The sequence below is a fragment of the Tursiops truncatus genome, chromosome 6, assembly GCF_011762595.2.
Source record: "Tursiops truncatus isolate mTurTru1 chromosome 6, mTurTru1.mat.Y, whole genome shotgun sequence".
Taxonomy (NCBI): domain Eukaryota; kingdom Metazoa; phylum Chordata; class Mammalia; order Artiodactyla; family Delphinidae; genus Tursiops; species Tursiops truncatus.
This window is the reverse complement of record NC_047039.1, coordinates 30110123-30126489: the sequence shown is the minus strand read 5'-3', so window position 1 is coordinate 30126489 and position 16367 is coordinate 30110123. Positions and strand designations below refer to the sequence as shown.

The 16367-nt window shown below is 38.3% G+C and overlaps 1 protein-coding gene across 18 annotated transcripts in view; it reads left to right on the top strand.

Moving 5' to 3' along the window:
• The window catches only part of AOPEP (aminopeptidase O (putative)), a 372968-nt gene that overhangs the window by 46605 nt on the left and 309996 nt on the right, over window positions 1-16367 (top strand). For all 18 annotated transcript variants that reach the window (XR_012332455.1, XR_012332454.1, XR_012332452.1 and 15 more), the window contains exon 2: window positions 9060-9972. Coding sequence is in view for 13 of the 18 variants with exons in the window: in XM_033857859.2 (XP_033713750.1) it covers window positions 9197-9972 (776 nt within the window). In the remaining 5 variants the exon portion in view is untranslated. The remainder of the gene's footprint in view (window positions 1-9059; window positions 9973-16367) is intronic.

Here is a 16367-nt window from a genome sequence, read left to right as displayed (position 1 = left end):
GGTCTCCCTTTGCCATATCCTCATCTTATTTCCCAGTATGTTCAGAATTCGAATGTGCAAGAAGAGTGCTGTTCATTTGGCTCTCTCAGACTCCAAAAGCTGGGATGCAGGGGGAAAAAATTGGCTTTGGTGAGAAGGGATTATTGGTTCCTCTGAATCTGGATAAGGCGATATGTTTCCTCTGAATCAGGAGATGGCACTAATTGTGAAGAACTAGAAATCCTTGAGGTATGGTGGAGTTTCAGGGATTCAGAAATCATCTCAGTCAGGTAGGAGGCCAAATAATCAGCTAAGAATGAGTCATCAGGCATGGACTTGGAAAGTTAAAAGGAGAAAAGATTTATAATTGCCTCTATATGGAGTATACTCAAGAATCCACTGAAAGAGGTTTAGAGGTGGGGACCAAGATGGCAGAGTAGAAGGACCCTGAGCTCACCTCCTCTCACAACCACACCAAAATCACAACAATTTTAAGAACAGCCATCAGTGAACAAGACCAGGACCTACCAGAAAAGATCTTCTACAACTAAAGACATAAAGAAGGACCCACAATGAAATGGGTAGGAGGGGCGGATTCACAATATAATCAACTCCCATACCCACAAACTGGAGAATAATTATAGTGCTTCCACAGGAGTGAGTGTTCTGACCCCCACGTTGGGCTCCCCAGCTTGGGGGTCCTGCACCAGGAAGACAAGCCACCAGAGCATTTGGCTTTGAAGGCCAGTGGGACTTAATTTCGGGAGTCCCAAAGGACTAGTGGGAAACAGAGACTTTATTCTTAAAGCACACACACAAAATCTCATATGCTCTGGGACCCAGGACAAAAGTAGTAATTTGATAGGAACCTGGACCAGACCTACCTGTGGTCTTGGAGAGTCTCTCAGTGAGGCGGGGGTCAGCTGTGGCTCACCGTAGGGACATAGACACTGGTGACAGCCATTCTGGGGAGCTGCTACTATGTGGACACTGGTGCTGGTAGGTGCCTTTGTGGAACCCTCCCTCTAGCTCAGTTCTAAGACCTGGCTGCACCCAACTGTTCGTTAGCACCTGTGTAGGGATGCCTCAGGCCAAGAAATGAACTGGGTAGGAACAAGCCCCACCCCTCAGCAGATGGGCTGCCTAAAGACTTCCTGAGCCCACAGCCACCTCTAGACATGCTTCTAGGCATGATCCTGCCCACCAGAGGGCCAGGACCCAGCTCCACACTCCAGGGGGCAGTCACCAGGTATAAGAAAACTATGATCCTACAGCCTATGTACCCAGCCTGCCTACAGCAGGCCAGATCCTGCCCTGGGGCCAGCTGGGCCCTGTTCCTGCCCATTGTCAGGCAAACACAAGCTCTGGGATATCCCGGATACTGTACCCAACTGTGTCAGGAACCAGCCCCTCCCCACCAGTGATCTGACACAAGCTGTGGGATCCCTGGGCCCTGTAGCCAGACTCCAGGACCCAGCTCTGTAAGCCAGTAGTCCAGCACTAACCCCAGAACCTGGCTTCACCCACCAGTGGGTAGACAACAGCCCTGGGGTCTACTGGACCCTGAGTCTGCCCACCAGTGAGCCAGCACTAGCCTAGAGGCCCCCTGGGGTTCAGCAGTCAGCTGCTTCATGACCAGGCCCAGCCAACCAGCAGCCAGAAGGCTCCGCACAAGGCAGGGCCTGGCAACCAAGTGGATTAGGGGCCAACCAAGACTACCAGACCACCCACAGAGTCAGCCTCCTGCAACAGAAGGACCCACACAGCCCTCATAGGGGAAACCCCTGGAACATATAGCTTGGATGATGAGACGGGGGTGCACTGCTGGGACACATAGGACTTCTCCTACAGAAGGCCACTTCTTTGGGGTCAGGAAACATAATTAACCTACCAGATAAATAAAAATACAGATAGCAACTCAGGCAAAATGAGGCATCAGAGGAGCATGTTCCAGATGAAGGAACAAGATAAAACCCCAGAAGAAGAACTAAGTGAAGTGGAGATAGACAATCTACCTGAGAAAGAGCTCAGGGTAATGATCATAAAAATGATCAAAGAACTTGGGAGAAGAATGTATGCACAGAGCAAGAAGTTAGAAGTTTTTAACAAAGAGTTATAAAGAACAACCAAACAGAGATGAAGAATACAATAACTGAAATGAAAAATATACCAGAAGGAGTCAACAGTAGACTAAATGATACAGAGGAAGGGATCAGCAAGATGGAAAACAGAGTAGAGGAAACCACTGACATTGAACAGACAAAAGAAAAAAGAAAAAAATAGAAATGAAGACAGTTTAAGAGACCTCTGGGACAACATCAAGTGCACTAATATTTGCATTATAGGGGTATCAGAAGGAAAAAAGAGAGAGAAAGAGGCTGAGAACATATTTGAAGACATAATAGCTGGAGACTTCCCTACCCTGAGAAAGGAAACAGTCATCCAAGTCCAGGAAGTGCAGAGAGTCCCCTACAGGATTAACCCAAAGGAGAACACACCAAGACACACAGTCATTAAAATGACAAAAATTAAAGATAAAGAGAATATTAAAAGTAGCAAGGGAGAAGCAACAAATAGCATACAAGGGGACTCCCATGAGGATATCAGCTGACTTTTCAGCAGAAACTCTGCAGGCCAGAAGAGAGTGGCATGATATATTTAAAGTGATGAAAGGTAAAAACCTACAACCAAGAATACTCTGTGCAGCAAGGCTCTCATTCACATTTGATGGAGAGATCAAAAGATTTACAGACAAGCAGAATCTAAAAGGATTCAGCACCACCAAACCAGCTTTACAACAAATGTTAAAGGAACTTCTCTAGGTGAGAAAGAAAAGGCCACAGCTAGAAACAAGTAAAATTACAAAATGAAAAAGCTCATCAATAAAGGCAAACATAAAGGTAGGAAATCATCCATGCACAAAGCTAGTAGGAAGGTCAGAAGACAAAAGTAGTAAAATAATCTATATCCACAATAAGCAGTTAAGGGAGACACAAAACAATTAGATGTAAAATATGATATCAAAAATAGTAATCATGAGGGGAGGAGAGTACAACTGTTGGGTTGTTAAAATGCATTTGAAATTAACAGATCAACAACTTAAAGCAATTATATATATATGCTGCTAAACAACCAGTGGCTCACTGAAGAAATCAAAGAGGAAATCAGAAAGTACCTGGAGACAAATGAGAATGAATACATGACTATCCAAAACCTATGGGATGCAGCAAAAGCAGTTCTAAAAGGGAAGTTTATAGTGATAACAGGCTTACCTCAGGAAACAAGAGAAATCTCAAATAAACAACCTAACCCTATAGCAGATGAAAGCTCTTATATATAGAACGGATAAACAACAAGGTCTTACTGTGTAACACTGTATTCAATATAGTTCAAGAGAACTGTATTCAATATCCTATGATACAACATAATAGAAAAGAATATAAAAATGTGTATGTATGTATAACTGAATCACTTTGCTGTATGGCAGAAATTAACACAACATTGTAAATCAATTATACTTCAATAAAAAAAAGAATGGAAAAAAATAAAATATAGGTGAATTATATCACAATGAAGCTGGGAAAAAAGAAATAAAATAAAACATTATCATAACTTATAGGAAAAAAAAAAAGCCAAAAAGCCCCTAACCCTATACCTAAAGGAACTAGGGAAAGAAGAATAGACAAAACCCAAAGATAGTAGAAGGAAAGAAATCATGAAGATGAGAGCAGAAATAAAGGAAATAGAAACTAAAACAATAGAAAAGATCAATGAAAGTAAAAGCTGGTTCTTTGAAAAGATAAACAAAATTGATAAACCTTTAGCTAGACTCATCAAGAAAGAAGGGAGAGGGCCCAGATCAATAAAACCAGAAATGCAAAAGAAGTTACAACCAACACCACAGAAATATGAAGGATCATGAGAGACTACTGTGAACAACTCTACTGTGAAAACTGGACTACCTAGAAGAAATGGACAAATTCTTAGAAATGTATAATCTCCCAAGATTGAACTGGAAGAAACAGAAAATATGAACAGACCAATTACCAGTAATTAAATTGAGTCAGTAATTTAAAAAATTCCAACAAGCAAAAGTCCAGGACCAGATGGCTTCACAGGTGAATTCTACCAAACATTTAGAGAAGAGTTAACACCTATCCTTCTCCAAATATTCCAAAATATTGTGGAGGAAGGAACACTTCCAAATGCATTCTATGGGACCAGCATTACCCTAATACCAGATAAAGATATCACAAAAAAAGAAAATTACAGAACAATATCACTGATGAACCTAGATGCAGAAATCCTCAACAAAATATTTGCAAACTGAATCCAACAATACACTAAAAGGATCATACACAGTGATGAAGTGGGATCTATCCCAGAGATGCAAGGATTTTTCTATATCTGCAAATCAATCAATGTGATACATCACATTAACAAATTGAAGAATAAAAACCAGATGATCATCTTGATAGATGCAGAAAAGCTTTTGACAAAATTCAACATCCATTTATGATAAAAACTTTCCAGAAAGTGGGCATAGAGGGAACATATCTCAACATAATAAAGACCATATAGGACCTACCCACAGCTAACATCATACTCAACAGTGAAAAGCTGAAAGCATTTCCTCTGAGATCAGGAACAAGACAAGGATGCCCTTGTCTTGTTTTATTCATCATATTATTGGAAGCCCTAGCCCCAGCAATCAGAGAAGAAAAAGATATAAACAGAATCCAAATTGGAAAAGAAGAAGTAAAACTGTCACTATTTGCAGATGACATGATATTTGCAGATGACATGATACTATTTGTAGAAAATCCTAAAGATGCCAGAAAACTACTACAACTCATCAATGAATTCAGTAAAGTTGCAGGATATAAAATTAATATACAGAAATCTGTTGCATTTCTGTACACCAACAGCTATCAGACATAGAAATTAAAGAAACAATCCCCTTTACCATAACATCAAAAATAATAAAATACCTAGGAATAAACTTACCACAGGAGGCAGAAGACCTGTACTCTGAAAACTATAAGACGCTGACAAAAGAAACTGAAGATGACACAAACAGATGGAAAGCTATACCATGTTCTTGGATTGGAAGAATCAGTATTGTTAAAATGACCATACTATCCAAGGCAATCTACAGATTCAATGCAATCCCTATCAAAATACCAATGGTATTTTTCACAGACCTAGAACAAAAAAAATTTTAATTTGTATGGAAACACAAAAGACCCCAAATAGCCAAAACAATCTTGAGAAAGAAGAGTAGAGCTGGAGGAATCACATTCTCTGACATCAGACTATACTACAAAGCTACAGTAATCAAAACAGAATGGTATTGGCACAAAAACAGAATATAGACAAATGGAGCAGGATAGAATGCCCAGGAATAAAGTCACTAGTCTACAACAAAAGAGGCAAGAATATACAAGGGAGAAAAGAAAGTCTCTTAAATAAGTGGTTCTGGGAAAACTGGACAGCTACATGTGAAAGAATGAAATCAGAACGTTCTCTAACAGTGTACACAAAAATAAACTCAAAATGGATTAAGGACATAAATGTAAGACCCAAAACCATAAAACTCCCAGAGGAAAACACAGGCAGAACACTCTGACATAAATCACAGCAATGTTCTTTTGGCTCTATCTCCTAAACAAAGGAAATAAAAGCACAAATAATAAATGGGATCTAATTAAACTTAAAAGCTTCTGTACAGCAAAGGAAAAAAAAACAAAAACAAAAGATAACCTACTAAACCTACTAAATGGGAGAAAATATTTGCAAATGATGTGACTGATAAGGGGTTAATATCCAAAATATATAAACAGCTCATACAGTTCAACATCAAAAAAAAAAAAAAAACCAAAATCAAAACAACAACAACAACAAAAAACCAAACAAACAACCTGATTAAAAAATGGGCAGAGAAGACCTGAATAGACATTTATCCAAAGAGGAAATGCAGATGGCCAACAGGCACATGAAAAGATGCTCAACATCACTCATCGTCAGGGAAATGCAAATCAAAACCACAATGAGATATCACCTCACACCTGTCAGAATGGCTGTCATCAAAAAGAACACAAATAACAAATGTTGGAGGGGATGTGAAGAAAAGGAAACCCTTGTACACTGTTGTGGGAATGTAAATTGTTGCAGCCACTGTGGAAAACAGTATGTAAGTTTCTCAAAAAACTGAAAATAAAACTACCATATGACCCAGCAATTCCACTCCTGGGTATATATTCAAACAACAACAACAACAACGCTAATTGGAAAAGATTCACGCACCCCAGTGTTCTTAGCAGCATTACTTACACTTACCAAGATACAGAAGCCACGTAAATGTCCATGAACAGATAAAGAAGATGTGGTATACATATACAATGGAATACTATGCAGCCATAGAAAGGAATGAAAATCTTGCCTTTTGCAACAATGTGGGTGGACTTCGACGGTATTATTCTAAGTGAAATAAGTCAGACAGAGAAAGACAAATACTGTATGAGATCACTTATATGTAGAATCTGAAAAATTCTACAAACGAGTGAATATAACAAAAAAGAAGCAGGCTCACAGATATAGAGAACAAATTAGTGATTATCAGTGGGGAGAGGGAAGGAGGAGGGGCAACATAAGGGTAGGGGATTAAGAGGTATGAACAATTATGTATAAAATAAGCTACAATGATATATTGTATGACACAGGGAATATAGCCAATATTTTATAATAACTATAAATGGAGTGTAACCTTTAAAAGTTGTGAATCACTGAATTGTATACCTGTAGCTTATATAATATTGTTCATCAACTAGACTTCAATTCAAAAAAAAAAGAATCTACTGAAGAGGACGAAAGGATTTCCAGTTAGGTTGACAAACAAAGTGACATTAACAGTCTTGGATGGGCAGGGCTCTAAGGCAGCCTAGGGACAGCCACGAGGGACAGAAGTGATGAAAACTACTCTATAGAATATATTTTATTAAATGATATTAACTTTCACAAGTAAATGAAGGAATCTATTAGGGTTAGACAATAAATGGTTTTATCTATATTATTAGAAATACTAAAGTATTCTTTTTCAAATTTGATAGTTTAGACAGCCACAAAGTTAAGCCTTGTCTTAATTGATTCAGGCTTTTCCTCGTGTGTGTATTCAGTTTTTTTTTTTATTAAAAAAAATTTTAATAGCCCAGTCAACAAAATACTGCATTACAGCAGCTCCAAACACCAGCAGGATGAAGTTTTAGCATCCATTGTTTCTGATTACATAGATATAGCCAGTAGCTTTATTGTAGTTTATTATTCATTATGTGACAAGTTCAATTGTTCTCATGCAGAAAAGAAAATACCCTGGCTTATTCCCTTTGCCCATTGACTTTTCTAGGATTAAAGTGAGTGCCAGCTTCTCCTTAAGGTAATCTCAGACTATTCTTTTACATCCCTGATTTCTCTCAATTCCTATCATTCTTAAAGTCAAAGTGTGTATTACCACATACAGTTTGGTGGGGATGGGGGAGGGAGAGTAGGGAGCAGGGAAGGATTTCAGGAGGCAATTGGACTTGAACTGTGTGGAGGGAGAAGAGAATTTGGCAGGTGGATATGGGAGGTGGGAGCCAGGAGCACTCCAGGTGTGGCACACTACTTGCCTCCAAAAAGCATGGAGGCAAGATGTCAGGTCATCTTTAGGGAGCAGTGTGCTGAGCAGGCCCTTTGACTAGAGGACAAGGATTCAAAGGGAGTGTGGTCTCCATGACTGGAAAAAATAGCCTGAAACCAGATTGTACAAGGCTGCAGGAAGCCAGCTTCTTTTAAGGATAGGTGAGATTTTGATGAGGAAATAGCCTGTAGAGAGGTAGAAAATGAAAGTTCAATAGTTTTGATTGTTGGAATGAGATTCTAGAAGGAAAGGAAATAAGAGTCTAGTAGATTGGCCGAAAAAGTTAGAAGGGAAGTGAGGAGGAGTTAAACAATAAAAATGGAGGGCTCAATTTTACTTGAAAAGTCAAGCAAGTAATGTTTTGCTGTTGATAAAAGAATACCTCTTGATATTTAGAAATACAAAAGTGATTTTAAATAAATCTACTCTGTCAGAGTTTTTGTTTCTTTTTCCCTGCCATTTTTTTCCCCACTTTTGGTTAAAAAAAAATATGCTGAAAGAAATTAGGTACACAACAGGGACTGAAATAATTTCAAATAATTTTTCTTTTAGCTGGATTGCTGTTATAAAATAGGACTACATTTTGATCAGAACTTTTATGAAGAACTTGGGCATTTTATTACAACATCTGTTTCCACGTTTTAATTTCTCTCCTTCCTTTTATAGGCATTTGCATACCTTTTTTTTTTTTTTCAGATGAGAAGACCTTTTCGTTTGCCACAAGAAGGCTATTATCCAGAATGTTAATGGGCTTTCAGCTATTAAGATGTAATGATATACCTTGAGTATTTAACTATAAATTTGAAAAATCTCCATGAACAATCTCAAAGGAATACTTAGAATGCACTCTTGGTAAATTGGCTCATTTTCCTGTAATTTACTGGAAGTGCTGATATGAGAGCAGTCCTAATGTGAAAAGTACAATAATCCCTGGAGTTACATTGTATGTATTAAATGATTACTCTCAAAGAATAAAACATATGAGACCATTTAGCCTTCATTCACATTTGTTACTTAGAATCACAGTAGAGAAACAATCTCTTTTCTTTTGGTGCACAAAATTAGAAACGATACATTTAATATCTTTTAAAACAAGAGGTACAGTGATGTTACACTTTTGCCTAACAATTGCTGTTTTCTGGAACAAGGACTGTTCTAGTTAGGAACATGATTCTTCTGGTTTTGTGGAGGCCCCTTTCATTCCATTGATAATTGAAATATTTTTAGAAACCCATAATGTAATTTTCTTTGATGTCAGTCAAAAAGATTAGTCTGCCTTCTAGCCTTGAGCTTCTACTACATTGGGGAATTATTTAAGGAGGTAGTCAACTTGCAGAAGCAGCAGTTGCAGGAGCAAAGGGTCTTGTTTGGAATTTTGTGTGATTGTGTTTTTCTTCTTTACCAGGGGACTGAAAGTTGTGGAACCCTAATTTGTGACATCGGGTGTTTTTTGGTAAGCAGCCATTTATGACTCTGGAAGATTGGGACTGACAGGAAGCCCCTTCTGAGATTTAAACAAAGTTCTCGAACAACACCTATACCATGGACATAAAGCTGGATCCTTCCCGAGATGACCTGCCTCTCATGGCCAACACCAGCCACATACTTGTGAAGCACTATGTACTGGATTTAGATGTGGATTTCGAAAGTCAAATCATTGAGGGCACCATAGTGCTTTTCTTCGAGTCTGGAAATAAATTCAAGAAACAGAGTAGTTCCACCGAGGAAACCTACCCATCAGAGTCAAACAAAGCCTGCAAATTTAGGACGCCTGAACCCTGCCATATTCCTGTAACAAATACAAGGACCGTCTCATCTAAAATGGGATATAATGATTTTGTAATCTGTGGTAAAGGTGAAAAAGATACGTCTGGTAAAGATGGTAACCATGACAACCAGGAACAGGCTTCTGGGATTTCTAGCTCAAAGTACTGCTGTGACGCAGGGAATCATGGGAGTGAGGATTTTTTGCTAGTGTTGGACTGCTGTGATTTATCTGTGTTAAAGGTTGAGGAGGTGGATGTTGCTGCTGTGCCAGGTATTGAAAAATTTACAAGGTCTCCCAAGCTCAGGAATCAGATTGTATGTGAACTCGTGGCTCTGCCTGCAGATCGTTGGAGGGAGCAGTTAGACTATTATGCTCGCTGCAGCCAGGCTCCTGGTTGTGGGGAACTCCTGTTTGACATTGACACTTGGAGCTTACAGATCAGGAAGACAGGGGTTCAGACAGCTACTGACTTTCCTCATGCCATAAGGATACAGTACACAACCAAACCCCAGGGGCGATCAGTTACGTGGACCTCAGACCAGAGTGGCAGGTAGGTTATCTGGGCACTCTGCAGTCCCCTGCCCATTAATCTTACACACCGGGAGGTGTGTAAAGACACTCCTCTTTATTGTGGCATTACCCATCTAACCTTAAATCCTTCGACCCACAGTGAAGCAGGTAAATTCCCAGGCATGCTGAACTCTTAATAGGATTACTTCCCTTAAGTCAGGATGAAAAGATTACTTTATTAAGCCCCCGTATTTCTGAGTTAGGAGACTGAAAATCAGGTTTAATGGTTAAATGCCGAGCCTAGCTCTCTGTTGAGATCTCTGCTGGCAGCTTCCAGTACTGTAGATGGAAACGATATGTATCTTTGAGCAAATACTTTCTCAAAGTTCCTTCATATTCCCCCTGAGGGGCTGCCAAGTTGGGTTGGTGTGAAGCCTGGCAAAGTGCTTCCAAATAAAGCCAGCTCCGCTTTGTGGCTTTCTTACTGTACCTGTCTCTTGGCAGCAATGCCTCCCTGGACTTTGTCAGTTATTATGTAATATGAACCCTCAAACACTGGAAGGATTTGGTTCTGAGGGTGACAGTCAGTCCTGCTGAGTCCACACTTGCCTCTTTGGCCATGATTCTGGGTATCTGACACCAAGGAGACTGCTGATTTTTTGTGTGGGGAGAAGGAATTGATGAGGCATCGATGTTCAGAGGGTGGGTATTTAGGCAGTCATTTGTTCTTTTCTTCTTGCCTGTCCTCTAACAGTTGTTCAGGGTTTTTAGAATTTGAGAATTTTCAAATCAAACTTTATTGATTCCTCATTATTCTACCTATTTCTTTGTGCTAATGTACTGCAAAGCAATACAATAATTATAGCAGATCTTGGTTGGAGGAGCGTTCATCTCTGTGAGCTTGTTTTCAGCGTCTTCTTTTATAGCGTTGGACTCCCTTAATGGAGGCAGTGGTCTTGGTGAATTGCTTACATCTCTCCCCCAACTCACCCCCCAAAAAACCTTCTAGATCATATTTTGAAAGCCATCACTTTGACTTTGAGCTCTCATTATCCCGTTCTTTGCCTCTAATCTTACCTCCTGCTCTGGTCTCCCTCCCTGCTCAGAATGAGTTTGCTTCCTGTCATTTCTGCTGGAGTCTGAGGTGGCCTTTGGGATAGTGCAGGGGTGGTGCAAATTTACATCAGTACAAAAGCATAGTGACTTATCTATAGAATAACTTGTTTGATATTCTTGGGAGTCTGTGAGGGAAAGAAATAGGTGTTCCTACTGTATCTTCAGAATTTTTTGAAATTATTGAAGATGGGCTTTTCAGTAAGATTTGACAATATACTGTCTCTGAATATTTAACTGGGAAATTCTAGATTTTATACTCTCAGATATTTCATTTTTGAATTAGAATAACGGGGAAGAAGAAACTATCGACAGTATTTAGAAGAAATTCTCAGTAATGGCCTCAAACATGGCTTTCTTCTCAGTGCTTACTACAAAGAAAGAGATTAGACTTGTGAATTACACTGCATGTAAAGTGTTGAGTAGGAATGAGTTATTGATAAATGCTGGTTTCCTTAAAGAAACTCAGAAGGTCCGTGGGCACATTTTGCTCCTGAAAGGTTGACTTGAATTTACTCTTGATGTCTCCTTTTCTGAAAATTCAGTAAAACACATGATCACAGCAGGAGTTTAAGGTGTATTTTTGGAAGTTTGTGATTATATGTTAGTAAATAAATGGCATTTATGCAGTCTTACAGGGATAAAAAATTTTTTTAATCTTCAAAGATTTTTTTTCTCCTTTTTCTTTTCTTTTTTTTTGGGGAATTTTATTATAGTCAAGATAATCTTCCATGAATGACCACCAAATCTCTCTATATAAATTTTCCCACATGCTTAAGAATAAATCTAGATATATACTGGTAACTGTTTGGATACTGTAAGGACTTAAAATGCCCAAGGATCCCAGGTTACTAGACAGAAATAATTGCTTAGTGATATGAGCAAATAGTAATCATCAGGGTTACAATGCTTTATGAATATAATTGTGTGAAAATGTAAAATTTCACAATTGTGTGAAAAATATAACTGGGTAGAGCTTACTTCCTTCAAGGCATAGAGTCTACATTTATTAAACTAAAGTAGTGGTTACATTTTTATCCTTGAATGGCAGAATACTATCCATATGCCTACTATAAATTCTTAGTCTGGATGAGAAACTTTTTATTCCCATTTTACAAGTAGGAAAATTGAATAAAGTTACTGAAAGCTCCTACGAAAATCCATGTGTTAATTGTGAAAGGGAGCTATGTTTCTTACTTTTGATTTTTACCATGTCCTTTATTGTATGCAAAGATTTCAATACATTTAAAAAAACAAATTATATTAGCTTTCAATAAACTTCTATTTTTAAGCAGATACTAGACAGAAACTTAAGAAAAGCTCTAAACTGGTACTTTTCCTTTCAAGTTCCATCGGTGGCTTCTCCCCTTCCCACTCTTATCCTACCCTTTGTTGAGAATAAAACTTGTTATTTTGTTTGATAATATGTAAATAAACAATCAAGAGGTCAGAGGATCCTAGGATGAAATGTAAAATGTGACAGAACAATCTAGCTATATTAAAAATGTATGAAACAACCTCACTGAAGGGAGTAGAGGAAAAAGATACTGACCTAAGTAACTTTGGAAATGAGTTGAATCTGTAAGGCTAAAGGCAAAAGGAACTGTACATAAATACTGTACTGTAGTTGATAGAGTTGTTTCCCATGGGGGTACAGGTTAACAATACTGGTACCACTGTACATGTATCCTGGAATTGAGCAATTTAGTAAATGGGTGCAAGTGATGGGAGCCAGGTTTCTCACTGCTGAAGTGGGAGATTACAGATGAGCAAGGGGAGGAGGCTAGAATGATCCATGTGGAAATGGATTAGAATTGGAGACATCACTATGAACTCATGTTTAGCATACTATAGATACAGATGGTTGCATATAGAAATAATTATAGATATGGTTGTTTGCAAGTGATAGCATACACACATATATTTCCTTGTTTGTCAGCTGAGTGGGTTTAGAAGCAGTGAGTGTACCCTAGCGCCTGGATCTTGGCTTCTAATACATTCTCCAGTAAAGGAACCAGGGCTTCTTGGAGAAACGGCTGGGACTGGGGCAGGCAACATGCAAGATGAAGCTGGAGCATCTATAGTGCCAGAAAATAAGGAAATGCTCAAATAGCAGCAACAAGAACCCGGAATTACGTGTGTCTGTCAAAGTCCAAGGAGCCATCTGAAAGAAGTCCTAATGACTCAAACTGAGCAACAAAATAAAATAGTTTTAATAAAGCAGAAAGTAATACACCATTGTAAAGCAATTATACTCCAATAAAGATGTTAAAAAAAAGTAACAAAACAAAACAAAAAATAGTTTTGGATGATAACCCAAAGTATAAAATAAATATCCATGAGTCCATACTAATATAAAACAGTGATTGACTTAAATAAACAAATGGAGGAGAATAGCCAAATCCATGGTGCAAAAGAAGTCCAAGTTATATAGATACTCTGCCCTTATCGTGGTAGAGCATAACTCCTCACTCCTTAAGTGTGAGCTATTCATAGTGACTTCCTTCCAAAGATGACAGCGTGGAAAGGGGGAAAAAGTAAATTTCCATTGGAGAAATCTGACAAACGTGACCTCGGCAAGGAGGTCAAAGTTAACATCAACAGTGATGAGTCACATTGATAGTATGCACCCTTGGTATGGTGTGATGCAAATGGCATCTTTGTGACCTTCTTCCCCCAAACCCATAACCCCAGTCTAACCAAGAGAAAAACATGAGATAAATCAGACTTTCAACAAAATACCTGACCAGTACTCCTCAAAACTCTGAAGGCCAACATAAATAAAGTCTTCAGAAACTGTCACAGCCAAGAGAAGCCTAGGATGATGATTAAAATTAATGTAGTAACCTGGTATAGAAAAGGGACTTTAGAGGAAAACTAATGAAATCTGAGTAGTTTAGTTAATGTCTGGACTTTAGTTAATAATAATGTGTCAACTGTGACAAATATACTAATGTAAGTTGTAGGGCAAACTGGGTATGGGATATATGGGGACTGTGTTTTATCTTTGTACTTTTAAAAATAAATCTAAAACTGATAAAATAAAAAACTCATTAAAGAATAAACTTCAAATTTGAAAAAAAATCATCATCTTTCCATCCTGAAATTCCTCTTGCATAAGAGCTCTCATCCCATTTTTACCAAGTAGCAGTGTTCTCTGGACAAGAACTGAAAATGTACTTGCAGCTATAAAAGAGTATTTCTTTCAATCACTGTTAATCATTTCTTCTTCCTCATTGTTATTCTAGTTCTAAAATGAAATAGCTGGAAATATAAAAACTACATTTTCTTACTTTGTTTTTACATTTTCTGGGCTTCCCTGGTGGCGCAGTGGTTGAGAGTCCGTCTGCTGATGCAGGGGACACGGGTTCGTGCCCCGGTCTGGGAAGATCTCACATGCCGCAGAGCGGCTGGGCCCGTGAGCCATGGCCGCTGAGCCTGCGCGTCCGGAGCCTGTGCTCCGCAACGGGAGAGGCCACAACAGTGAGAGGCCCGCGTACCGCAAAACAAACAAACAAACAAAACTACATTTTCTTACTTTGTTTTAGCCATTGTGGGGTTCTGGCTTCTCTTGAACCTAAGTGCTCTTTCTTGCCTCCATCATTCAGATACTGGATTTTAGGTGACCTTTAAAACTGACTGATGAAATAACCACATACTTAACAATATGATACATGCTTCTTGGAAAAAATGTTTTCTTTTTTGTGGTGTGTGAGTATGTGTGCCCTTTGAAAATATTTTGGTGAGACCTGGAACAGTCAAGAATGTGTAATGGTGTACTTGCTAAGCTAGACAGGAAGAGGCCTTAATATCTTTTTGATTCTAGAGCCTCAACATACTTAAGAAAAAAAATCTTTAAAAAAATGGAAATCTTTATTCAAAGTTTATGTACTTTCTGCATTTTCCTGCCTTTTTTCCATTCCAGTGAATAAAATGTTATTTAAAACCAAAGCATTTTTTTCTGTTAACCCATTCCTTTTTCCCTTTGGATCATTATAATAGTTGTGGAACCAGCCAAGTGGTCTAGGAGATCTTGCTTAAGCTGATGACATCACTGAACATGAGTTGAATGGAGGGGAAATTCAGTTAAACATAGGAATTTTATTTTAAAAACTATAATTATTTGCGTCATTGTTAAAGGTAGCTGACTAGGAAAATACATTATAACTTAAAGTGATATTAAAATTTAAAATTTCCTAGATCAGTATGATGTTTCTTTGTTTTAGACAAAGCCAGAATGATGTTGGCAAAATACTAAGGAGGGAATGATTTTTTTAAATTATATTTATTGTTCAGCTGTTGGACCAAGGACGATGTAGACCTTTGGAGTATTTTTAGTTTGATATCGAAACCAGATGTTAAAACATGTCCCCCTACCACACATACACACACACAAACACGAAAATAGTTTCATTGTTTTGTATCTTACTATTAAGTTTTAAAATTAAAAGAATGAGCAGAAGATATTTTAGAAGAGATTTCAGGTCTAAAATGAACATTTCTGTAATTAATACCTTTTTTCCCCCCTACTTGCATCAAGAAACCAATGTAAAATTCATGAGAACTGGAGGGGAAATACCCATTAATTCTATAATATCATAGTATAACTGCAAATGAGGAATTGATAATCCCAAACATGAAAATGTTTGGAAGTGTTCCTTTTCAGCCTCCTTATCCCCTTGCTGCACTGTCTAGATGGATCTCTATTTCTCAGAATCCCAGTTGAGTCTTGCGAGAAAAGGCAATGATGGACTGTCTTAATTTAAACAAGTAACAAAAATGACCAACCAAACAACAACAACAAAAAACCATGAATCACCAAACATCAACAGAAGATAACAAATCAAAATGACCTATAACCAAAAGCCTGGAGTGTTGAAAAGAATCTAAAAAGTGAGAGCCAAGAGAACTGAGTACTCAGAGCTGGGCTGCCAACTAGCTATGTGACTTCAGATAAGTCATTTTACATCTCTGGAGCTTAATTTCCTCGTGTGTAAAATGAGAAAATTCCGTGAGAGGACCTCCAAATGTTTTCCATACATGAAATCCTACACTCACAAGGGACTTCCAGATGAAAAGTACTATCTTTGCCTATACAAACAGCTTGCTTATTTTGCACCCAAAACACCTCTGTTAAAGGAGAGGTGACTTTCTGACTCAAAGCCACTTTCAGTCCAGTCCATTTTGACCATACACAAAATCTATCCAAGTCAAAGCAGCATTCTCCTTGAACTTGCCATATATGTTTATTATGATTGGTGAGTCACAGTTTTGGTGACTGTGCCATGAAGAAGAATGATAATAAAGAAGGGGTGTGTGTGA